Source organism: Thermobia domestica, chromosome 9, assembly GCF_964235325.1.
Source record: "Thermobia domestica chromosome 9, izTheDome1.hap1.1, whole genome shotgun sequence".
Classification (NCBI taxonomy): domain Eukaryota; kingdom Metazoa; phylum Arthropoda; class Insecta; order Zygentoma; family Lepismatidae; genus Thermobia; species Thermobia domestica.
In genome coordinates, this window is record NC_137462.1 from 202,585,433 (window position 1) to 202,610,945 (window position 25,513).

The window sequence follows — 25,513 nt, forward strand, 5'->3', positions numbered from 1 at the left end:
AAGCTTACGAAGAGTAGGAAGGGAGCGGTAGATTCGATTCAAAGTGGGTCACTGTAATTTTAGGATAGTATCAAGAGAAAATTAGTTGAAACTAACGAGGAACTTCTTAAAAAATATTAAAAATCTATACATACATTACATATAAAAAGTGTTCGTAGTACGTCGTAAAACATAAAATTACATATCGTCATTTATTTTTCTCTGTGCACATCTTACCAGTCTGAGTTGTAGGGAGATCGACTAGGCTCCTCATATAGAGGTAAGAGTAAAAAAGTGACCAAAGACTAAACCACGTTGGACAAACCAACATCGCGGTTCGATCAAGTTGTGAAGAGAGAATAGTAAAATCTTTCTTAAATGGAACTCCCTACTCGAATCTATTTTGCGCTTATAGTATTTTAAGACTCATTAATGCATAAAGTACATACTAATAATACCTCAAAATGTATTTTAGAATGATCCTCATATTCTACATAGAGGAAACGTCCCTGATGTTTGATCAGCAATCGTGACGTTACGGGTTCCAATCTCACAGCCAATCATATTGACTCAGGTTTTTCAAAAGTTTTTTCTCACTAGGTGGATGCTGAGAAGGTACCTTTAAAAGCATTCTGACTTTCGAAATTCCTTTCCACTTAAATGTTTCCAATGTAGAATGACTGTATCAAAATTTCTTAAATAAATAACAAATCTACCAGAATATTGTGCGCCAACGAAAAGAAGTGGTATTTATCAAGTTATTACCCAACTTTTGTTGAATATGAATTACTTGCTAACGGTGCACGCGACAAAATGTAGATATTTCTAAATATGTAAATTTACCTCATATCCATGAACAGTGAGTAAAGTTCTGTCTTTGTTGATCATGAAGAACTCTCCTTGCGTATCATAATACGCTAAGTCACCAGTATGTAACCATCCATCCTCATCTAGAATCCGCTGAATGTCATTGTGGTCCTTACACATGTAACCTTTTGTTATCTGTAACATTAAGAGAATTTTAAAATTATATAATTGTTACAAGAAAATAGGTATAAACAATCTACAAGAAGATAGATTTATATATTTGTGGATAATTCCTTTCGATAATGATATCTCGGAAACCATAAGCTCTAGAAATGTGGAAACCATAAGCGTCGATTCCAAATTTTGTGTAAACTTCCTAAATATCTCTCCAACGTTTTAGAAGTCGTTTTGAACCCAGAAAATTAACATTGTTAGTAGGGAGTTGCTAAGATTTTGATATCCTTGTGTTATGCAACAAGAACAAACGCTACGTATAGTGGATTGACAGACATTGAGGTGCTTTACTTTAAACTGAATGGCAAAATTTATTGCATGGTCGCAACTTCAATGGCTTGTAGAGGCGCATTGAGGAGTGGTCTGATATGGATTTATATATAACAACAACAACAATAAAAAAAATCATTTGACTTCATCTATCACTACTCCAAGTTCGCCACAAACTCTCCTTAACATCTATACATTACAATAATGCTTTTTGCATTAGGATTAGAATTTCGATTTCTGGGCTTTTGGCATTTAAGGCCATGTTAGTCCGTCACGTATGAGGGATGATGTTCTTCGGCGATCACACTATCCGAGGAAATTGAAGGAAGAAAGTATTGGGAAAGGAAGGAAGCGGCGTGGGACCTGTAAGTTAGGTACTACCCCTGCATTTGTCTGGTGTGAATGAGGAAAGCCCAGGAAAACCTCTTTCAGGATGGCTGGCCTGAAAAAGCATTTTACACTTTTTCGACCGAGTGCTCCCACTGAGAATAGAAACTGGGACCGCTCGCACCGAAGGCGAGGGCAAAATACTACTTTTATATGTTTGAATATAGCAATACATTTCCTTTGTGAGTCCTTCGTGTTTGAGTATTGTTTATAAAGGGATACAAGTACATATATAGTGAGAAATTGAGGAGATTCATTCTGGTATTAGAGTGTAGAGAGAACATGTATAGACAGCGTATGTTAAGCTAGTACACGCATTAAAATGTTCAACATTGCATACAATTGGAATCAATAAAATTCTACGATAATATGAACGTGTAGCGGGGAAAATATCCAAGGACACATACCAATCACAAAACCTTATTGAGCTGAAGATGATGATGTATGGATGATTGTCAATTCTCATGCGTACTTATTGAGAAGGTAGATGAAAACATGTTTTAATGTAAGATTGATAATGTACAATATCTATGACATTTATTAAGATGAATCGGACACTAATGATCAGGTAACTTTCGTTATGATGGTAGTAAGATGAAAAAAATACAGCTCCACTTTTTTTAAAAAAATACTGAATAACTTAAAGACAATGAAAAACATCAAAAATATAGAAAGCGAGCCAGTTAGAATCTACATATTACTATACTAACCATTTCTAACCTGTTTCCGAACCTTTTCTTATATATATACAAATGTTGAAGAACATTAGTAGAAATTCGGAATATATTATCTCAAATTTAGTTAATAAAAAGCGAGTAGTATTGTAAAATCCCAAATCGTTCAAAAAAGTTTTACCAGGTAATGAACAGTGATCAAATAATTTTCTAAATTTATACGGGAGAAGAGCAGTGTAACAACGTTGTTCGACATGGATATGAGTGAACATTAATTATGTTCGATTGCAATCAACTTGGTTACGTAAGAGATACGTAATATTCTTGCGTTAGCTTGAGTCCCTCAAACTAAGAAAGAACCATTTGATTTTGCCGAATCGTACGATTCGAATCATAAATATCAATTCGATTATCATAATGCTATCCGATCTCCTTCCAAAGGTATCGCAGCAGTTAACAAAACTACGCGAAGGCCTAAACAATGTTATACGTGTGGGTCAAGAGCATATGTTTGCAGAAACTGTTATTAATCCAAATGTCACAGAAAAATTTCCTTCTAAACAAAATTTTTTCTCAAACTACACTCACTCACTCTATGGCCTATGGAACCCTTAGGTTCAATGCCGCGTTCAAAAAGCTCTCCACTGACTTCTATCCTTAGCCAATTGAATCCAGTTTCTACTTTGTATTCCTATCTCTGCGAGATCCATCTTAATATTGTCCTCCCATCTGCGCCCAGGTCTTTCTAATGGTCGTTTTCCGATTGGTCTTCCAGTCAAGACTTTAAAAGCGTTTCTACTTTCTTCCATTCTCAAACTACCACTTCAGATAAATGTTACACTTTACAAAAAAATGAACAGCAATACGTCATGCAAACTTCAGATTCATTGTATCATATTCCTGTAACATGCTATATAATCACTATATTTAATCGAATTTTATTGGTAAAAACTTCCTTGAGAAACTAAGATAGAAATGTAAACCAAAAGCTAAATCAAATAACATAAATGAGATTTGTGGTTATGGAAGCCGTTGAAATTGTGTTTTCATTTAACACGAAGAAATACATTGACTGGTTTTATATAGTAGATATTTCTGACGTAAAATTACTAATGGATGGCCAATTCCTGAATAAACATGAAGCTTGTATTAATTACAAAAATGCATATTGGCATTGAATGAGGAAAATAATATGTAAGTAAATTTACACGAAAAAGAATGTATTGTTGTATCATTCCAGGGCTACACAAGCGTTAGTTATGTTGACTGGCTCTCAAGGCATACCTGACGGTAAGACAGACAATTCTGGTGCCAATCATATTCAGAAGAATATGGGGACGAGACAGCAAAGGAACAACAGACCACTCAGAGAACTGTCTAGTACTGGAAAGCCGACTAATGTAACTATTATCAGTAGGCTCCGGATTCTTAGGTTCGAACCTATTTTATTCCTGTACAGTGAATGCAAAAAATTCGTGTTTTCTTTACATTTCAAGTTGCTATAAGTAGAACTATATTAGTTTTATAGGACCTAAAATGTCCTAATTGGGGGGTTAGGACCTAAAAAATCCTAAATTAGCTTTTAGAACCTATAACGTCCTAAATGATTCCTTATAGTTATTTTTAACTTGAAAAATACTTTCAAACACGTAGTCAACCAGTTTTCAACAATGCAATAACAAGGTTTCCTTCACACAGCATGTTTCTTTGTAATTTGCGGCTGCGATTGTGAATAAGCGACTGTGAAAACATGAAAAGTGCCGGAAAAACAATATTTGAACATTCGTATTTCCTCAGTGTATCGTTAGAAAAGTGAAGTGATATTTGTGGTGTTGTATAAAATTTCAAATATAAGAAAACTGACAAAAAAAAAAAAAACTACTACTACTACTACTACTACTATAGTACGACAGGCCATACATATGTTAAACTATATTTCAGCTATCAAAAAAAGTCAAAGGTAAGAAGAGTTTTATTATTTTTATTACGCAGAAGACTGGTTAGCATAAAGCTTACTAAATTAAGGTTACCATTTAAGTATGAAATAGCTAACAAAGTGTTTAAAGTGTAGTAATATTCCGTTTTCAGTAATATAACGCTAAAAATCCTAAACGGTGTTTTTAAAAACCTATAAAATCCTAAAATGCACTCTTTAAAATCCTAATTTGAATTTTTTGGGACCTAAAAATCCGAAGCCTAATTATCAGTAATCAAGTTTATTCAAAAGCTTTGATGAAGTGACTATTCAGTCACCATACAATCAAAAAGGTACAGTTGATATTTCTACTGATATCTATTCCGATGATTTAAAACATTATTTGACTAAGTTAGTCGATAAATTAATCAGATGTTATAAGTAATGAATTAGGTAATATTAAGGATTTTGAATATGAAATAATTTCAAAGAATGATACGACCTGCCTCCAGCAACCGTATTCTCAGGGGTGTAGCCAGCAGATTTGTGAAGGGGGGCCCGTCGTTTTTAAGGGGGGGCAGCTATAATGTACAAAGTCAAAAAAAAAGTGTTGCTGCTAGTGTTTTTGAGGCCTGAAAGAAAGGAAAATTTTGGTTTTCTTCTGGAAAACTATTTTTTTGTTTTTCTTCTTCTTCTTCTTCTTCTTCTTCTTCTTCTTATTATTATTATTATTATTATTATTATTATTATTATTATTATTATTATTATTATTATTATTATTATTATTATCCATAAATTATATTCAAGATAGTTTTTATTATGCTTAATCAAGAACTACTGCCCGGGACCAAACGCTATACTTTTGTGCATAACTATAAAGGTAACCAAGAAAGTTCTGTCTCTTTTCGTGGAGGTCTGTGCTCAATTGGACCTCACACCGTGAGTTGAATGCGAGTGGAGATAAGGCGAACGTCAGTTGTTGGTGTGGGTATATCCAACATAATATCTGGTTGTGGCAATTCAGACACACCGTGAACTGCGTAAAGACAGAGGGAACATGGAACATCCACAGAGCGTCATAAGAGCATGTATGCTAAACGAGTTCAAATGGAGGTCAAACGCCGCTGTAGCGGGACAGAAGATATGCCAGGCCTTTGGTGAGGGTGTCGTGACGACGCGGACATTGCAGCGATGGTTTAACATGTTTAAGGACGATGATGAAACACCCGAAAACACCACGTGCAAGAAGACCAACACATGTACAAAGAGGAACTGGGACTACAATTCAGTGTGTGGAGAAACCATTCGGCAGCACATCCATCAACTTGTGAAGCACTACAAGCTGGGTCAATGGGTCTCACTTTTGACTCCGGGTCAAAAGGCAACGCGGCAGTCGCCTGTGTTTATTTACTGTTTCGGAGCCATTTCTGTGATTTCGGAGTCGTTGACATGTGATAAAAAGTGTGCCGTATACGAAGCTCCACCGCGCCGTCATCATTGGTTAGCATCCCATGAACCGATTTCAAAACAGCCGAAACCAGCACTGTACCAGAATAAGGTCCTTCTGTGTGTTTGGTGCATCGTGCATCGGGAACTGCTACCAGCTGGTCAGAATATCAATGCAACTGTGTAGTGTCAGCAGTTGAGCTGTGCTCAACAAAAAACTCAAAACTCTGGAGCCATCGCTTCTGAATTGCAAATGGGTCCTCGTTTACGGGACAACGCTAAGTCCCACGTAGCTAAGATGACTCAGGGCACCATTTTCCGCCTTGGATGGGAAACAATATTGCAACCACTATATTCCCCGGGTATTGCACCGTCCGATTATCACCTGTTCCATTCTTTGAACAATCACCTTAGAGGATGTCAGTTCAAATCCGTAGTAAAAGTCCAAAATGCACGTGATACTTTCTTCGTTTCGCCCACCAAGTTCTACCGCGATGGATTCCATGGCCTTCCAGAACGTTTTCAGAAGGTCGTCGATGCTGATGGGGACCTTTTTTGATCTTCCAGGTTAGGTGACATATCAATGTTCGAAGGTGGTGGCTGAAAAAGCAACAAAACTTTTCTTGGTTACCTTTATATTTAAATTTAAGACCTTGTATACATAACCTATCTACACAAGAGTGATTTTCTTTGAAATTTTACTTAATTTCTTTACGGTTTCCTGACAAAAATATTTATTATTCGTGACTAAAAAAATCATAATTATTTTATTACACTGAGTAGAAATGAGAGAGAGAGCGAATGAAATCCAAATTGAATAAAAACATTGTTTCTCACCAAATTTTCCATCGTCTATGTCTTTTAAAACACTTGTTAAAGCATATAAAAATATACTGTAGTTACAAATCAGTTTAATACCTTTGTTTTATGGCTGTATTTGTAGTACCTTGTTAAAACGTTTGTCTTCAAACTGTCAAATATAAATTGCAGTAAATTGTGTAATCTGCTGTCACAAAAAAGTATCCTATTTTTCGATCGGTATAAGGAAGAGATACTATACTATTTTTCGATCGGTATGGAAAAAAACAATATTTCTCCTTACTATTTTACCATAAATTATTAATTGTCAATAAACTTTGTTACTTTTAAATGAATGAAGCGAGATAATTTTACTATGATGTTTTAAAAGCTGGTCATTTGGGGGGGCCAGGAAACCATTTGGGGGGCCGGCCCCGATGGCCCCCCCTTGGCTACACCCCTGCGTATTCTTTACCTAAGCATAAGTTGCGGGAATTGGATGGATTTTTAAAGGAGTTGGTTGTTAAAGATGTTATAAAGCAAGTGGACTTATTTCGCTATGTTTCAACATGCTTCTTCATCAGTAAGAAGGAAGATTTAAACTGTTAGTTGTGGATTATTTACAATTAAATAAAAAGGTTTCGATGGGAAGCTCCTGCTCCAAATTGTGGAACTATTATGATAACATTGACAAAGATAAAGTTTATATTATTTTTTCGCTTGCCAAGTATTTCTCAAGCGAAGCTAAAAGAATCTAAAATGTGCACTGCATTCGCTACATAAACTAGATTATTCGTTTTAACCACCTGCCAATGGGTTACTGTGAAAGGAGCTTTATACTTGCTAATTTATTTAAGAAGTTTTTTATGATTTAGATATTTACATAGGTGAACATTTAGATATTTACTGGGATGATTTTATCCTACAGAGTCCATATATTGAGTCTAAAAAAGTCTTAATAGAAAAAGTTTCACAGAGACTAAGAGAGTGGGGTACAACAGTTTTCCCCAAAAAGGCTAAGATATTCAAACGTAAAATTAAGCTTCTGAGTTATGAATTTTTTAAATGGGAGTATGAAAGTAGATAATGACAAAAGTAGTCAAAATCTAGACTAAAAATAGACTTGGTTTACACAAAATTTTAAAATTTTTTAGGATATTATTCGAAATATTTAGATTTATATTCATAATTATTAGCTCCTTTGCATAGTTTACAATCTAATAAAATATCGTTTCATTGAACTAAAGTAGAAGATGAAGTTTTGGATAAAATTAAGCAACTTCTTATAGATCACGTGATTCATAAAAGATACCCGATCTAAATACCCAGTTCATAATACATGTGGATACATCCACGAAATTTTATAGTTCCATTTTAAGTCAATATGATGATAAAGGAATTTTGAGGTACGTATATTTTTATTCGAAAATCGTGCCTGAAACAGATTGAAGCAAGAACGTCTATGAACGTCTATTATTCTTATTTTGACCTATTTCTAAATTTGAACCTTTCTTACACAAAAAAACTTAGTTTTTACAGATTCTCGAAGCCTTATTTGGATAGTATTCAATCAAAAACTACAGCGAAAGTATGGTACTTTGATCGAGAAAATATGCAGGTTTCAATTTAGTGTTTTCCACCTTAGAAGTTTAGTAAACGCCCAAGCTGATTTTATTAGTAGAACATTAGATAATATTTGTTTATATCCTAATAACCCAGAAATCCAGGAAATAAACGAGACAAATGGTAAGACAACTGAACTTTTTCATATTTTATAGAAAATTTCTATTTTAACATTTGCATGAACAACAACGAGAGGACCCGAAACTAAAACAAATCACAGTATATTATAAATAGATGCACAGATAGATACTTTCGAGGAAGGAGAAGTTGTTCCTAATTACCAATTAAAAGATAGAGTTTTATTAAAGGGAACAAAGGATAAACTAAATGGGGGTCTAAGGATAGTGGTTCCTAAAGAACTGAAAAATATCAGCATGACGAAATTGGAACAGGTTCACATCAGGGAATAAAGCGTTCTATAGCAAAAAATACCGACAAAATTCATATGGTCAGGAACGTTTGAAGACATTAAGAATTATATAAGAGCATGTTTGGTTTGTTAATAAAGTAAGAGTAGAAACCCTAAGTTATATTGTAACTATTGTTCTTATAGAACTACTATACCCCATCAAGTTTCGCATCTTAATCTTCAAAGACCTTTTCCAACTAGTAATGGATTATATCTAATCTGGATGTAACAGATAATGCTAGTCTTTTCACTATATTGGAGCTCTTAAACCAATTGAATTTCCAAATTATTATAAAGTATGAGAAGCTCTTATAGCTCTTATATAGTTATGGAAGGTTGAACGTCCTACTGACAGATCGTGCATCATATTTTCTGAGTCAAATATTCGAAACTTTTCTTTATAGTCAAGACATTATGCATGTGAATACTTATAATCCTTATCCAAATCTTACAGTGAGATAAAACTATTTAATTAAGACAATTATGAAAAGCTATGTCAGTAATGATCAACCTAAATGGTCCTAATTGATACATCAAATTCAACATACAGTAAACTCAAGTGTTATTTTAGAATCTGAATTTACTTCATTTGAGATGTATATGGAACGTAAACTTTACTGTATTCACCTTTAGATTGTAAATGGGTCACTAATTTAGGGTTATTGCGGTGAGAAGAAACAAAGAACTGACTAAAGCATACATTGAAAATAATACATCTAGGATAAGAGAAGAAACACGTACCGATATAAGCATATTACTATAGATTTTCAAATAAATGATAAGATGATGGAAAAAATGTTTAAGAAGCATCCTTATTTAAGTTGTTTAACCCGAAGATATCGTTTTCTTATTGATGTCCATATTAAATTGTTAGTTTTCCACGCAAAACACCCTATGGCTACAGTCGATCGAAAATCCAAATACAAGTAACGTTCCATAAAAAGTATAGGGATAGTCGAGACGTGTAAGGTCAATAAAAAAGTAGAAATAGCACCTAAAAATTTTAATTTAGTTTAAATTCATTGTATATGTTTTGTTAGTAATAAGAAAAAAGGAAGATATACTAAAGTATCTTATTAACAAATAACTTCAATAAAAAGATATGGCAATATGTCTCTCTCTCTCTCTCTCTCTCTCTCTCTATATATATATATATATATATATATATATATATATATATATATATATATATATATGAGTATCTGAGATGGAGTATCTACCACGGTGAGTTATCTTTTCCATTATTACAAGGACATTTGACATTTTTTCGAATTATACAGTGAAGAAGTTTTACGAACTTGTTATCTGATGGAAAGCTGTGGAAGATTAGGAATGAAACAAGACAGAATAAACAAACTCCTAGGTATTAAGTTTAAGAAAAACATTTTGGCCGCCGAAATTTATATATTGCAAGATTATTTCTTCAGTAAAACTGTAATAACAATAAAATCTGGGGTAGCGAAAAAGATAGTTAATATAAGAGTCCCTGATCAAGTGTTTTTCAAGATAACGATCTTGGAAACAGTTGGCATGGGTCCTGCTACTACATACTGATCTAATGTATGCTGCCATCTGGGTACGTTCACGTGATTAGAGGAAACCCGCCAGCTCGTAATATCGAAACAAGGGATATAAACTTACATACTAATTTCCTTTTTGTTGAATTGGAGATTATTATCTAAATTGTATTGTATTGAAGTTAACATGAGTGTGCAAAATTTAATAATCAAATTGAATCCAAAAGGAAACTATGAATTGAAAAAAAGACTGGTGAATAGTTCTTCTGGGCAATGAAAGGGCATTAAATGGCTTAAAATCTGTTTCGAACATTATATATTTTGGAATTATTACAATGAGATATTTATTGTTTGTGTATAGTTATATTTTTGATAGTGAAATTTACAATGTGTTGGACATTTGTTGTTTTGGAAAACATTAACTCGATTGTTAACACATTGACCGCCATGTGAACCATATGTGGTTCACACTAAAACTAACCGTGGCGGTCCCTGAGCCATATATGGCTAATGCGTTGATTTTTGTTTGACACTTATCTGAGGCCCTACAAAAAGGATTGTTTCTTTTCCAATACAATGTTTTGGATTAAGTGTGTGACTATATTGCATGCCCCTTAGCTTTTCGAACTATATATCGACATTCACGGAAAATATATGAAAATGTTAAGTGCTGAAAATGTGAAAATTCAACTTGTTTGGGCTTTTGTTCAGCTGTGGTACTTCGCATTTTAGAATTTACCATATTCAAAGAATACATACCTAGAGACCTCAATATTTAATATTCCAAGTTTTTCGAATCAGATCTGGCTCTTGGTGGGAAAAATGCATAAGCCACATATGGGTCATGGGCCTCAGAGGAAGAAATCTACGTTTAGGCCCTGTGAGTCATATGTGGTTCACATGAAAAACATGGAAATCGACACTTTTTATTAATAATACATTGTTGCATACCATTAAAATTGTAAAACAAATATATCCCCCTGAAGACCTATGAGCTATATATTGCTCACGCATTTTTTCCCGCCAGGAGCCATATCTGGTTCAAGAAACTTGGAATATTGAATATTGAGATCTCTAGGTACCTATTATTTGAATATCGCTTCGTAGCCTGGTAGTGATCATACGTTGACACTATGATCCATCCTCAAAAATGACCATGGACAGTCTAAGTGTTAAATTAACTAGATATATTCTACCACATATCAAACCACTTTGTGCGAATCATATTTAAGTTTTCTAAGAAAGCCTGTTAGGCTCATTCAGTTTGTTCTTATTGAATGTTTGATTTTTATAATAAAGCATTTATATTTATAATTTGACAACTTTAATTTGTGAGAAACTACTAACTGTACCGAGAAGCCTTGATCCGCCACTACATTACACTTATCCCTTTAATAGTCATGGAAGTAGGCAACAGTATACATTTAATTTTATGCTGTACTTAATCATTTCTTTCCTTACATTAACAGAGTTCCGGCGACCCTGCTAGCTAGTATTTGCGATTTTATTTGGCAATGTAGCCTTGATTTCCTGGAATCGGATGCTTCACCCTTATTTACGATACAAGTATAATGGCTATTTGTGTTAATACAGAAGAAAACATACTGAACTTTTCAATACCTGTGGTCCTTTAATACAAAGCTCTCCCACTTGCTCAGGTCCCAAAGATTCTCCCGTCTGTAGATTCGTGACTTTCACCTTGGTATTAGGAATTGGAACACCAACTTCTGACGGATGGAAATGGTGAGAGTGCTTCGGGGTAAGCATTGCAATAGGAGACGCTTCTGTTAAACCATAGCCTGCAAAAGATAAAAGAATTGCAATGATTCAAGCTCCGGCCGTGATTCGGAACCGACGTTAAAAGTAGATGCTGTCCTTCATAACAGGAACGTTGCGCAAATATATAAAGTAGTAAATATTCGCAGCATGCTGTCGTTATATTAATTTTAATATATTAAACTAATTTTAAATATTAAAGAAGAAGTGAAACAAAATAATTTAGATTCGGTAGGCATTTGTGAAGTTAGATGGGAAGTTAATGGGGTATTGAACAGCGAAGGATATAGAATGCTTTACTCAGGTAATGAAAAAGGCGGTCATAATGGCGTAGGAATAATTCTTGGAAAGCGCTTAAAGGAGAAGGTAGTGAAAGTAGAATTTAGGATTTAGTGGTGATACAGACATATGCACCGAAGATTTCGCATGCAAATGAAGAAGTAGAGGAAAATTATGAGAAAATAGAAGAAATTATAGATAAGGAGAAGAAGGGTGCATGCATAATTCTAATGGGAGATTTCAATGCAGTTGTAGGAGAAAAACAGGAAGGTAGTATCGTAGGCAAATATGGTTTAGGCGAAAGAAATGAAAGGGGAGGGGGACTGGTGAATTTCTGTAGACAGAATTCACTAGTAATTGGGAACACTTGGTTCAATCAGCACAAGAGAAGAAAATATACATGGAAATCACCAATAGACGGCGGAAGATATCAGATAGACTATGTTATGATTCAGGACAGGTATCGGAATAGCTTAAAGAACGCGAAGACCCTTCCCGGGGCTGATATTTTCTCTGATCATAATCTTGTGCTGGCCGAAGTAGATATTCAACTGAAAAATGTAGGCAGAAGAAAAGTAGGTAACAAAGTATTGAATACTGAAAAGTTGAAAAACGAGGAAATAAGAAATCTTTTCGTTGAAAAATTCGAAGAAAAATGTTCAAACGAGGAAAGGATAGGCGCTGCTAGTAACGCACGGTGGGAACATATTAAACGTTGCTTACAGCAGGCTGCAGAAGAAGCAGTAGGTTACCGCGAATAAAAAACTGCTAAAAAAAACATGGGTTACTGAGCAGATGTTACAGAAAATGAGGTAGAGGAAGATGTGGAAACAGGTTGATACAGAAGAGGGCAGAAAGATGTACAGAAAGTTAAATAATGAATTACGAAGAGAAACAGACAGAGCGAGGGAAGAGTTTTACAAAAGAAAATGCGAGGACATAGAAGAATTAGAAAGAGTTGGGAAATATGAGGAAATGTACAAGGAGGTGAAATCTATGGAATTTCGGAGGAAACAAGGGGGGTATTATGATGGCAGTAGAAAATAAGAATGGGAAGGTAGTCAGCGAGAGAAATGAGGTCATAGGAAGGTGGAAAGAATACGTTTAAGAATTATATGAGAGTAGGAATAGACCGTGTAACCTAAATGTTGAAGTAGAAAATGAAGTAGGCGAGGATGATAAAGGATTTAGTATTCTTCGGAATGAGTTTGAAAAGGCTATATCTGAGATTAGGAATGGAGAGGCAACAGGAATAGATAATATACCAATCGAATTCATTAAAAATATAGGAGACAAGGGAAAGAAAGAATTGTTGCGACTATGCAATGAAATATGTGAAACAGGAGAATGGCCAAAAGACTTTCTGAAAACGATCATGATACTGATGGCTAAGAAATCGAACCCAAAGAGATGCGAGGATTATAGAACTATTAGTCTCATATCTCATGCAGCTAAAATTCTGCTCCGAATACTGAACAGAAGGTTATATGGAAGAACAAATAAAGATGTTGAGGAGGAGCAGTTCGGGTTCAGAAGAAGCAAGGGCACAAGAGATGCTATTGGATTATTAAGGGCGATCGGTGAAAGATTTATAGAAAAAGGGAAAGAGGTGTATGTCGTATTTATTGATCTTTTGACCGCGTGAATTGGGAATTGTTGTTGGGAGTTCTAACAAAGATAGTGTTGGAATGGAAAGATAGAAGACTCATAAGAAACTTATACATGAACCAACAAGTAAGTGTTAGGATAGGGGATGAACTGACGGAAGAGAGTGCAATTGGAAGGGGAGTTCGACAAGGATGCTGCCTCTCGCTAACACTATTTAATGTCTATCTAGAAGAGATAGTAAAAAAGAGCCTACATGATGATAATGGCATTTCGGTAGGAGGTAGAATAATTAGATGCATAGGATTTGCAGACGATATTGCGCTTCTTGCAGAATCTGAAAAGAAAATCAATAAAATGTTAGAAAAAATGAGAAAGGGCTTTGAAGAATATGGGATGAAAATAAATGTTAGAAAGACAAAAGCCATGGTGATTGGAACGAAGGGGTCTGTGTCAAATATAAAAGTAGGAGGGGAGAAAATAGAACAAGTGAATAGTTTTCGGTACCTGGGTAGTATTCTTAGTAATGACATGAAATGCGAACGTGAAATAAAAGCAAGGATAGGAATGGCGAAAGAAGCCTTTAGGAGGAAGAAAAGTCTGTTTTGTGGGACCTTGAATAAAGAGTTGAGAAAAAGACTCATAAAATGCTTCGTGTGGAGTGTTGTACTGTATGTGGCGGAAACGTGGACATTGCGCAAAGGTGACGAAAATTGACTGGAAGCCTTCGAAATGTGGGTGTGGAGAAGAATGGAAAGAATTAGTTGGGTAGAGCGGAAAACGAATGAGAGAGTGTTAGAAATGGTGGGTGAGAAAAGAACACTTTTAGATATTATTAGGAAGAGGAAGAGAAACTGATTGGGACATTGCCTAAGAATAGATTGTATCATGAGGGATGTCCTAGAGGGTATGGTGGCGGGAAAGAGAGGGAGGGGGCGAAGGAGACTACAATTAATGGATGATATTAAAACAGAAAGATCATACGCGAAGAGAAAAAGGTTAGCGGAGAACCGTGGAGCATGGAAGCTTCTCAGCTGCGGCAAGTGACCTGCCAATAAGGGCAGAATACCTATGATGATGATGAAACTAATTTTTGAATATAACTTTCATATTTTAATAAACTTAGAACAACTCGTGTCAAATAAATAGTGTTCATGCTTTTCCTACGGTAGATCAAGGTTCGATCTCCGGCAGGAGTTCTTGTACGAGGCGCGTTCGGAAAATAACCTCCGATTGGTGACTGTGTGTGAAGTACTTGCGGCAGCGTTACCATCTTTGCACAGACGTAAGCGGTAGATCAGTCTGCATCCAGATGTGGTAGAGTGAAGGTTGTTTGTTCACTAGTCCACTGTGGCATCTCAAAACGTGTGCTGCAATAGAAAACCCCGTCAAGTGTGAGATGCGAGCTGTTATATGTTTTCTTACGCCAAAACAATATTCGGTAGCAGCTATTCATTTGGAACTTTGTGCCATGTATAGACCAAGTGTGATGAGTGAGGGTGTTGTTCGTGAATGGGTTTGTTCATTTAAAGGTGAACGAACATTGATGACGAAGAGAGGAGTGGCAGGCCATCAGTGGTCACTGATGAACTCATTTAGAAAATTAATGGAAACGTAAGTGAAAATCGACGTTTCACAAATTTGCCGGAGCTTACCGATGAACTTCCACAAATTACCAGGATTGTGTTATATGACGTAGTGAAGCAGAGGTTAGACTGCAGGAAGTACTGTGGCTCAAGTCACAGGCGGGGGATTTTTATGCTGATGGAAATTCTAAGCTAGTGCAGAAATATGATGCTAGCGCTCTTGGATGTTTATGGAGACTATGTTGAAAAATAGAGCAAAGTAGTTTTCAGATGTATATAATAAATGCTTCGTATTTAATTCGGTGTTTCTTTTCTAACCAATCGGAGGCTAAACGACCCTCCTAGTTTGGATTCATCGTTCAACTAGTGGTCTATGTTTCACCTAGCCTCGTGTTGTTGAGACATTAATCTCCAACAAACACATTATTCAACAATCTTGCATGAATACACGTAGAATAGTTAAGAATGTACTAGTATTTACTCTATTATTTTATTGTGCCGAATGAGCATTGCATGTTGATCCTTCAAACAATGACATATCTAATGTCTTTCATATTAAATCGATTCTTACAATTTTGGGCATGATTTTCATAAGACTTCACTCATTAGTATCTACTTTAAGTGAAATTTCTATTACCGATCATAATGTAGATTATAGTGATAAATGATCCATTTTCAAAACATCAATAACAATTTAGCCCTCACTCTTAGGAAAAATATTCAATGTTTTTACTTTAGTCCCATTTCTTCAATTTAAACCCGTTCCCATGCTTTGGAGGGAAGTATTTGATTTAAAAAAATGTTTTCTTTGTTTTTAACGTTAATTATTAAATTTTATTAACGTCTTCTGAATCCAGCCCAAAACCATATGGTACATCAAATGCAACAGCACTACAGTATGTTGCAAACGAGGTGTCATTTCTTTCAATTTCGTAATTAGTGTGGAAACTAGGCGAAAACATTATAAAGGAAAACTCTTTGCCATTTGAAGGAAAATGTCATCAAATCATAAAATGTTCAAATCATGATATTAAACTAGTTGTAAGAACAACACCTGTCAGGAAGCTCGCATCATTCTCGTGAAAGACGATTTTGGGCCATCATTTGTAAATTTTATCAAAATTGTCTTATTTAATTTAATAGTAGAACTCCTTCGTGGCTAAGCGGAGAGCATACGCGCCTTTGGCGTGAGACACGGTTCGATTCCCGGTGAGAGCTCATGTGGTTCCGATTCCACGTTAAGGGGGGCGCGGTGGCTCAGTGGTAGAGGGTTCACCTCCGGTGTTTGGGGTCAGTGGTTCAATCCCAGCTCGCGCCGTGTGGACTTTGTGGTGGACAAACATCGTGCTCGTGTGTTTTCTCGGTGTTCTCCCGTTTCCTCCCACTTTCTTCATTCCACCATTTCATTAATCTCTCATCATCGCCGTCTACTTTAGCTTAACCGGCATAACCGTGGGACGTAAAACTTAAAGATTACATTTCATTTCCGATTTTACGTTAATCAGTAGGTCCTGTCTCATATAGCGTCACAGCTGAAAGGGACGTTAAACTCAAAATCAATTCAACTCATTAATTTAATAGTAACTACAGCGTATCTCAAAATATAAAATAAATAAATAAATAAATAAATAAACATACAAAGAAGCTTTCTACTTGTTCTCATTACTAAGTTTTCATCATTAAAGTACCGTACAAATGCCATCCAAAAGGCAGTGTAGGCCCTATCATTTATGAGGAATGTATACTATACAGTACAATCATATAAATGTGCTGAAACCTCTTAATTATAGCTGTCTTTAGTGTATTGCAAAATTTAAAAAGTTGAAAATTGCTGAATTAAAAATTGATTTATGATCTAACAAATATTACTAATCTCAAACAATAAGAGATTTATGAAACAGGAATAAAATATTCAAAAATACTAGATACAGGTGTTTCTTTTTGCCACATTTGTGTTTCGTAGTTCCGTTTAATAATACAAGGTGATAACAGAAAATTCTAAGACGCATTTACTAATAGGAGAAATGAGAATAGCACGGGAAACGCTTGTTGGTGGAGAAAACATAATCAGCTCCATTATTTTCTGCTGAAAAACTCCTTCGTGGCTATGTACAGGGTGTTTCAAAACAACACCGACAACGTTTGGGAGGTGATTCCAGACATTAAAATAAGACAAAAAGTATAGACCAAGCTGGGTGTACAAATACTTCTTTTCAGACTTATAGGCTGCTGAAAACATGAAAAAAAAATAACTTTAAAGACCCATAGCTCCGAAACTATGTGATCTACCGTAGTCAGGTCAAGACTTCACTTAGGAACTAACATATGTGCTATTCGAAAATAAATGTTTCAGAATTCTAAGGTACTCACGCAATAATTTTTAAAGAGGGACTTTGGCTACATGTATATAGTTTGAAGTACTCACCAACTACCTCTATAAATTTTTTTGCGGAAGTACCGCTGGATTGTGAAACTTAAATATTTGAATAGAACATATAGTAGTTTCTAAGCGAAGTCTTGACCCGACTGCGGTAGGTTCCACAGCTTTGGAGCTATGGATTTTTAAAATTTAGTTTTGTCATGTTTTCGTCAGCCTATAACTCCGAAAGGAAGCATTTGTGCACCCAGGTTGGTCTATACTTTTTGTCTTATCTTGGTACCTGGAATCACCTCCCAAACGTTGTCGGTGTTGTTTCGAAACACCCTGTATAACTAGATACGCTCCTAGGTAGGTACTGTAAATGGAAGACTCCGTTTCGATTAAAGTCGGCGCGGTCAAATCATTCTCTGGCGGCTTGAAGAAAAGTGGAATATCATTGAATTAATAATCCACATGTTTATTTGTTATCTGTAAGAGATATTTTACCAGGTCCTGTTACTTGAAGGTGATCTTAAGGTTGACGTGCCCAAAAAAAAAAAAAAAAAAAAAAAAAAGGTTTCGTTTCCGTTTTTTTATTTTTTTTTTAACTTTCTTGTACAGAGAGTGATGTACAAACTTACTCAACACGTTATTTCATCTTCATCGCTCCATATTTAATATGTTTGATTGCTTTATAATAACTATTTTACTGTTATTGATACATATTAGCAAAATTTATCTACTTTAATATAAGTTTAGTGATGGCAACAACGCGTCCCGTCGACATCGCCCTTGTACTATTTATGGGTTGTTCGGAGTGTTTTTCTTTTCTTCTTTTTTTTTTAAATGCTATTATGGTAAAATTTATACTTGAGTTCAATTCAAAGGAAGCTGGCTGGGGATGATTTGAACATGGCAAATTTACCTGTTGGAGCTCAAGTGGTTCAGTTCTCACGTTAAGCTCTAGGCCCATGTCTCATATAGCCTTGGTGCTCAAAGGGACGCTAAACTCCAAATAAATCAATGAACCAAAAAACTTTCTGCTGAACGTATATCACACTCGTAGCTAAATAACGTTTATATCTTTGGTGCAAGAGACGTTATTTAGGCATCGGAGGAGAATATTTTCTGTATGTTTCAGGTCCCACATTATCTGCAGCTCCATGTCTCAGATCTGGCGCACATCCAGTACTTTTTTTGGGGGGAGGGTCCAAGTTTGGGTGATACAACAATACAAGAAGCTATGTTTATGTAGTTTCGATAGTAAAGATGAGGAGTTGAGTAAGGTCAAATTTTTAGTCTACATCAAGTATTTTTCTGCTAAACAAGTATAGTTTCTTTTTTTTAAAGTCTACAAATTTATTTTGAGTTACCAAGTTTTGAAGAGGGTTCATACTGGGTGAAGTCTCCTGTGGAACTTTCAGCTTATAGAAACTACTTGTTCCCCCAAACCTAAACATTGCCTGCATGGTAACGCCATCTCTTGGCTTCAGTAGGAGGTAGGAACCAGCACTGCTAGCGACAACTATTTATCTGACTGTGAACTATTAAGAAAGTGATGGAAATGTTTGTGCATTATACATAGCATGCACATACAAAGAAACTGGAGCCGTGCGATTAAAAACTCATTAAACTAAATTTTAGACTTAATAACAAGCTGTCTATTGTATAATTGCTCTGAAACCACAGGAGCATTAAAAAAAATCCGAAAGTTTCTCAGAATACCATCACAGCAGAAAGAATGCTAGATTCACTCTTGATCAATCCGAGCGAAACTTTGATGAGGTTTAGTTTTGTTTTAATTTAAAATAGTCAGTTACATAAAGATATATTCTGAATATCGTGTACCAAATATGTATTTGCAGTTGACTTACCAAACTGAAAATTAGTGTCACATTTAAATTTTGTCATCATTTTTGCCATGTCCATTATATCTAACGGAGTTCGACTTCCTTGAAAGACTGTGTGGACAGTTTGCAGACAATCTGGAGTTATTGAATCGCAGCAACCAATGATACGCGCTACTTCAGGTGTCAAATACAAGACAGTGAACTAGAATTGGAAACAATACATAAATAAACCATGTCACAAATTATTTATTTAAAACTATACACTACATTTCAGGCGTTTATATAATGCTTATAACAACACTTAAACTATAAACCATACACTATACCATCACTATCTTTCAACTATGCGGCGGGTCTTCCCCTTGTAGTTTAGTAAAATCCCAGTTTTAGACGAAAAGCTCAAACTTACTCTTTTTACATAAGTAGAGACTATTTTCAAGGCATCTCAGTAGAGTGTACTTGAAGACACGAGGTCATTGATACTACGAAATGCACTAAAGAGTCGATTCAAAGTGACGGATAAACAATATTCTCACACGAGGAGTTACCCAAAATTTCCGATTATATTAATATTCCTCTCACAAACCACAAGCAGTACGACCTTCCTCAAGTAGTTATCTCTTGATGTGTATTACAACTGGTAGTCTGCCAACAGGGCCATCCATAAGGGAATCAAAACTCGGCACATGTGGGGGAAAGTGAAAAAAAAATATCGATAATACATTCATAATACAGGGTGGCCCAAAAGTAGGTATACAGACCAGCATCTATCAAGTATGGCATTTTAAAAAATGAAATGAAATCTTTGTGTTTTACGTCCCACGATTATGCCAGTTAGGCTAAAGGAGACAGTGATGATGAGTAATGAATGAAATGGTGGAATGAAGAAAATGGGAGGAAACGGGAGAACCCCGAGAAAACCCACGCACACTTTGTTTGTCCACCATAAAGTTCACTTGACGGGGGCTGGGATCGAACCCGGGACGCCAAGCACCAGAGGTGAACGCTCTACCACTGAGCCACCGCGGCCCCAATTAATTCACATTTTAATTTATTAAGATAATGCATTTATTTTCTTCGGTCTGTTCTGAGGTTAAGATATCAGTAAAAAAGAAATGAAGAAACAAAGTCAATTCCTGTATTAATAATAATAAGTAATTGATATAAAATGCCATGAGCCGATCACTACGGGACTGTATACCTACTTTTGGGCCACCCTGTACATCAATTTGGTGATTTTTGAATTGTTACTTAGTTATTTTCATAAAAACGCAGTTGACAATGGTGTTGACTACGCCTGACTTCGCCCACGTGTTTTACATGAGCGTGAGTTTAAAATTGAGGTGTTCTGATAATTGTCATTAATACAGTTAGTATTGATGAGTGGTGTATTGAGCATACAATATCGTATGTAAATGTATTATGCATATTAATATTTTTTGCTTGCATATAATTATTTTCATTAATTAACATATAGGATAAAGATATTTTTACATATAAATATTTGATTATACATAGATATAGGTAGTTAAATAAAGGATTAGTTGTGGAAGCAATAATGTAGATTTAAGTTAATTTAAGTGTGTGTTATTATGTTGTTTGTATAAGTGATAATTGTGTGAAGGATGTAAATAAGATAAAACTTTATTGATGATGAATATTAATCTGTATATAGATTCAATGTAAAGCTTTACGCTAGCTAGATATATTATACCAGAACTCATATAAAGTTTCAAAACTCATCTCTCTCGGAAAGCGTAGCATAGAAAAAGAGAAAAAAGTTTAAAGGCAAGAGTCTTTGTCTACGGCAAGAAAGTACGCTTGGTTTAAAGCATATGGGGCATAGTTGCTAACCGAAACAACCAAGTTGTAAGTACATACGGCTGCATCTGTGATACCTAAAGCAATACAAAAGGAATGGTTGACAATATTGCTACGGTAGGAGACAGTGTACAGCTCACAGATGACGAGAAGAACCCTAAAACAGGGATAGCGGGGAAAGATCAACGACACGGTCAAGTCCATTTTCGGTTTTTGATGTGTGGTCTATACTTAGATGTCGTCTGCTACTCCGGGTAGTTATCTGTGTGCTATTCCGTGGTGTCATTTGAGAAAAGTGGGCGAGCCCATACCTACGTCACACTACTTCTGCTAGGGTTCTTCTCGTCATCTGTGAGCTGTAACGTAGAGACCCAATGTCGCGAGCAGTTATTGTTGCAAGTGTGTTGCACGAATTCATGGATACATGTGAAAATCTCCAATACAAAGAAGTGTTAGAAAATATGAATCTGTCCAGTTTTCACACATATATCCACGATAGCTTGGGTTTCTAACGATTTCTTCCGCCAGCCAGGACGGACCTAGCTATTTAAACTTCTCAGCTGCTTAATATGAGAGAAGAAGAGAGAGAGCTGTTCTTACTAGAAACCTTCACCCCTGTTTGTAAATATGCTTCCGCAAATAATTCTTTATCGATGTAAAAGTTTTCTTGAAGTTCTCGTAATTGTAGCAAGTAGTATAGGCTAGTCGTATTCTTGTATGTGTTATGGATTGATAAAAGAAAGGCTTATTTCAATTCGTGGTAGCAACTTCAGGAGTCTAAATTTAGGGAGAGACATGGTACCCGTAAGAGGGACGTGGATCATGCCTAAGCAGAGGACGTCCTGGGTAGAAAACCAGCACCGACCACGACAAAATCATCCACAATGAATTATTCATACAATGACAGCATTTCATATGTGTATTTATGTATATAGTTAATTTTGTTAGTGTGTCACATACAAATGAATGTTTAGTTCACCCCAAAAAATTAAAACTTTGATGGCTACATCAGTTTACAAAAATTCCTCATGCAGGTGAATTACCTCTAAGAAAACTCACCAGAAGGCAGCACCGACTAAGCCTAGAAAGAGAGAAGTGGAGAGCTCAACTACCAGATGTGTATATAGTGTTTCTATTTAATTTTTGTGTTTATTTTTAAAATTCAGAATAAGTGTCGCATATCAGTTGAAAGGTTGATCCTTGCAGACAATGGTGTGAGTGTCAGAATTTAAATATAAAGCTTCAGTTTTGTGTAATAGACGGAAAAAGCAAGCAAGATGTAGTAACTGGGTCAAACAAGCCAACGACATGTGGTGAAAACCTCCTCTCACCGGCTCAACCCCGTCGTAAGAAAAGTGGTAGCTTTGAGGCGAGCCAAACTTTTGCAGCAACAGGTGTGTTGTTAAAAGACAATGACGGGAGAGACTGAGGAGATTCGCGATTGAGACTTCGAGCAGTAAAGTGATATTCTTCGTGCTCCGTTCTCGACATACATACCATAATTAACTATAGCCATCATGTGCAGTGATAAAGAAAGTTAATAGTTTTGGTGATTGATCTCGCTGTTAGATCAAGACATTCTAGAAAACTTTACACAATTTCTTCTGTGTTCTGTCATGAGTGCAAAAGGTTAAAAGTTACAAAAAAAGAAACTGCAATCGAAAATTACAAAAGTTCCGCGGACTAACATTCGATTCAGTGTCATCTTCCCTTAATTATAAGGGTGACAAAATCAGTTAGACATTTTTAAGCCATTTGCCAGGCTGGATCGCGGTAGTTAGGCAAAACACGTGTTTTGATTACTGAATTATCAGAAAAGATGTGCACCGAGATAAAGCATATGGGAAAAGCAAAATTGTTCCCAAAAGACTAACTTCTTACTGCAAGATGGACTAGTTATAGCAGCAAGAAAGCTACAGTTCCGTGAAGAAGGTCATCGTGACAATCTGCCAGCCAAGTCTACAAGACGTCTCGTTTTATGGGAAGACACGAGACCAACGTGGGACACATGTCTCGTTAATTGGGAAGAAAGCGAGACCAACGTGGGAACCAGGAGATGGAGTTCACACAGGATCACTAAGGAGTCAGGAGGAACAACTGATGGTGACATCAACAGCGAGTGACGTGCACGAACATTTCAAAATTTAGAAAAGGATTATACACATATATAAAGAATTTCGGCAAAAACCTTCAAAATTTCATTCTAAATTAATAATTAAAATATTTTTCTTCTTCTCGTGTACCGAAAAGTGTAAAATTTATTAACGTGTGCTTGCGAGCCAATTAAAGCTGTTGATCCAAATGAATTTCGTGTGCATTCTTTCTACTCCAGGAAGTCTTTCCAGGTATGTAAGAAATTTCAGTAACATGTTTCTCTTTCAGCTGTCTTGGAGTTGTCTCATACTAGCAAGACATGGTTAATGATAACACTCATGTTGTTGTTGTGTGTGTGTGAGCGATAGTATTGTATCTACCAACCTGAAGTTAAAACCACATGAGGACCCTGTAAGTTAGAGACTCATCTCAAAATTTAACTTTCTAGTAATTCATTTCGTTTGAGTAATATATTTATCAATTTTGTTTTACATTTGCTCTACCGACTTTGCTAAAGTATTTTGCATAATATTCAAATTAGTTCATTTGAATATATTATTTATTTACATTTATTACTCATTTTACTCTAACAACCCCCCTTCCATCTACAGTGGCGACTAGAGAAAACTTCAGAAGATTTTCCCCGGGGGGCTGAAAGTAACGCTATAAAAATATTGGTAACCCAGGTTGAGGATAATTGGAGAAATGCCATGGGGAAGAATTTGCAAGCAGGGAGGACTTTCCCCTGGCCCACCCACTGAAATCATCACTGGTGGCAAAATTTACAACTTCTTGTTTCATCTGTGGCCCATGAAAATTTGTCTGAGGGCCCACGACATCCATAGTCGGCCCTGCTGGCAAGTGGCATAGTTTTGGGTGTACGAGTTTCTTAATTTTTGTTGGTTTTGTTATACCACTTAGAGCTGTGTTTCCGAATTTCGAAATTAAGTTTTGTTTCAAGCTGAAGACAAATAGCTGAAACCCTCCAGTTGACGGAGTCTTTTAGTGAGTAAGCTTCAAGCTAAGCAAGAATATTTGAGTGAAGTATTTAAAGGATGGCCAGGAGTCTCTGGAAGATGGAAAACATTCGTGTCGACCATTATAATGCACAATTCCGGAAATAATCGAGATAACGCATGGAGTGATCTTTGAGGACAAAACACAGTCAATCTATTGAGGGCCGTCGCGTGGGTTGTAAGCGTAAGGGGCAGGAATTTCAAGCCCCCCCTCTATTATGTTATGAGAAACAACCAGAGTTTATTCTATACTCATAGATTTTAATATGGAATGTGAGATCATAATGTAAGACAAAAGAAGTTGGTATTATGTCAATTTTTTTAAAGTCAATGGCTTTTGTAGTTAATGAAAATAGTTTTGAATTATTGAACTAGAGTGCTATTCTTGTCTATTTTGAACTGACATCGACATAGTAATAGCATAGAACAGCGTTTCCCAACCGGTGTGCCGCGGCACACTGGTGTGCCGCGAATGGGTCGCTGGTATGCCGCGAGGAAATTGAAACAACATTATTAGACTAATTCTATTACAATGAAATTGCAAGACATTGAGTCTCACATTATATTTATGAGGAAAAATGTATATCTGTATTTCACATTACTATGAACCTCTACTATGAATCTACAATTTTGTTTCATACTCTGTTAATATTCTGTACATTTTTTTTGTTGCAGATTATTTCGTAACTTGAAATTTTAAAATATCATTCAGTCCTTTCGACAAAACAAACATGGATACAAATGACCTACATTTGTGTTTTAAAAGTACAAGAGATTTGTTTCTTTGTTCTTTAATGATCTTTCTTCTTAATGAAAGTTTGGATACAGTTTTCGAAAAAGAAAGCTTATTTTTAAAAACTTGAGTGCTATACTTCATTGTAATTGTTCTCTATTTTTAAATTAGAATGAAAAATATGCATAATGATTTACCACGGAGGAAAACAAGTGATCCATCTTTCATCTCTGCGAAAAGGATATCAGTAATGACAGAAAAAATTACCACGGTATTTTACATTTACAAATAATAATAATAATAATAATAATAATAATAATAATAATAATAATAAT

The 25,513-nt window shown here is 35.6% G+C and overlaps 1 protein-coding gene across 2 annotated transcripts in view; it reads right to left on the reverse strand.

Moving 5' to 3' along the window:
- Nucleotides 1-25,513, reverse strand: part of LOC145660538 (uncharacterized) — a 235,908-nt gene that overhangs the window by 47,549 nt on the left and 162,846 nt on the right. For both annotated transcript variants that reach the window (XM_081725730.1, XM_081725729.1), the window contains exons 6-8: nucleotides 19,539-19,716; nucleotides 11,680-11,858; nucleotides 823-981 (exon numbers count right to left, since the gene is read on the reverse strand). In XM_081725730.1, the coding sequence (XP_081581856.1) occupies nucleotides 823-981; nucleotides 11,680-11,858; nucleotides 19,539-19,716 (516 nt within the window). The remainder of the gene's footprint in view (nucleotides 1-822; nucleotides 982-11,679; nucleotides 11,859-19,538; nucleotides 19,717-25,513) is intronic.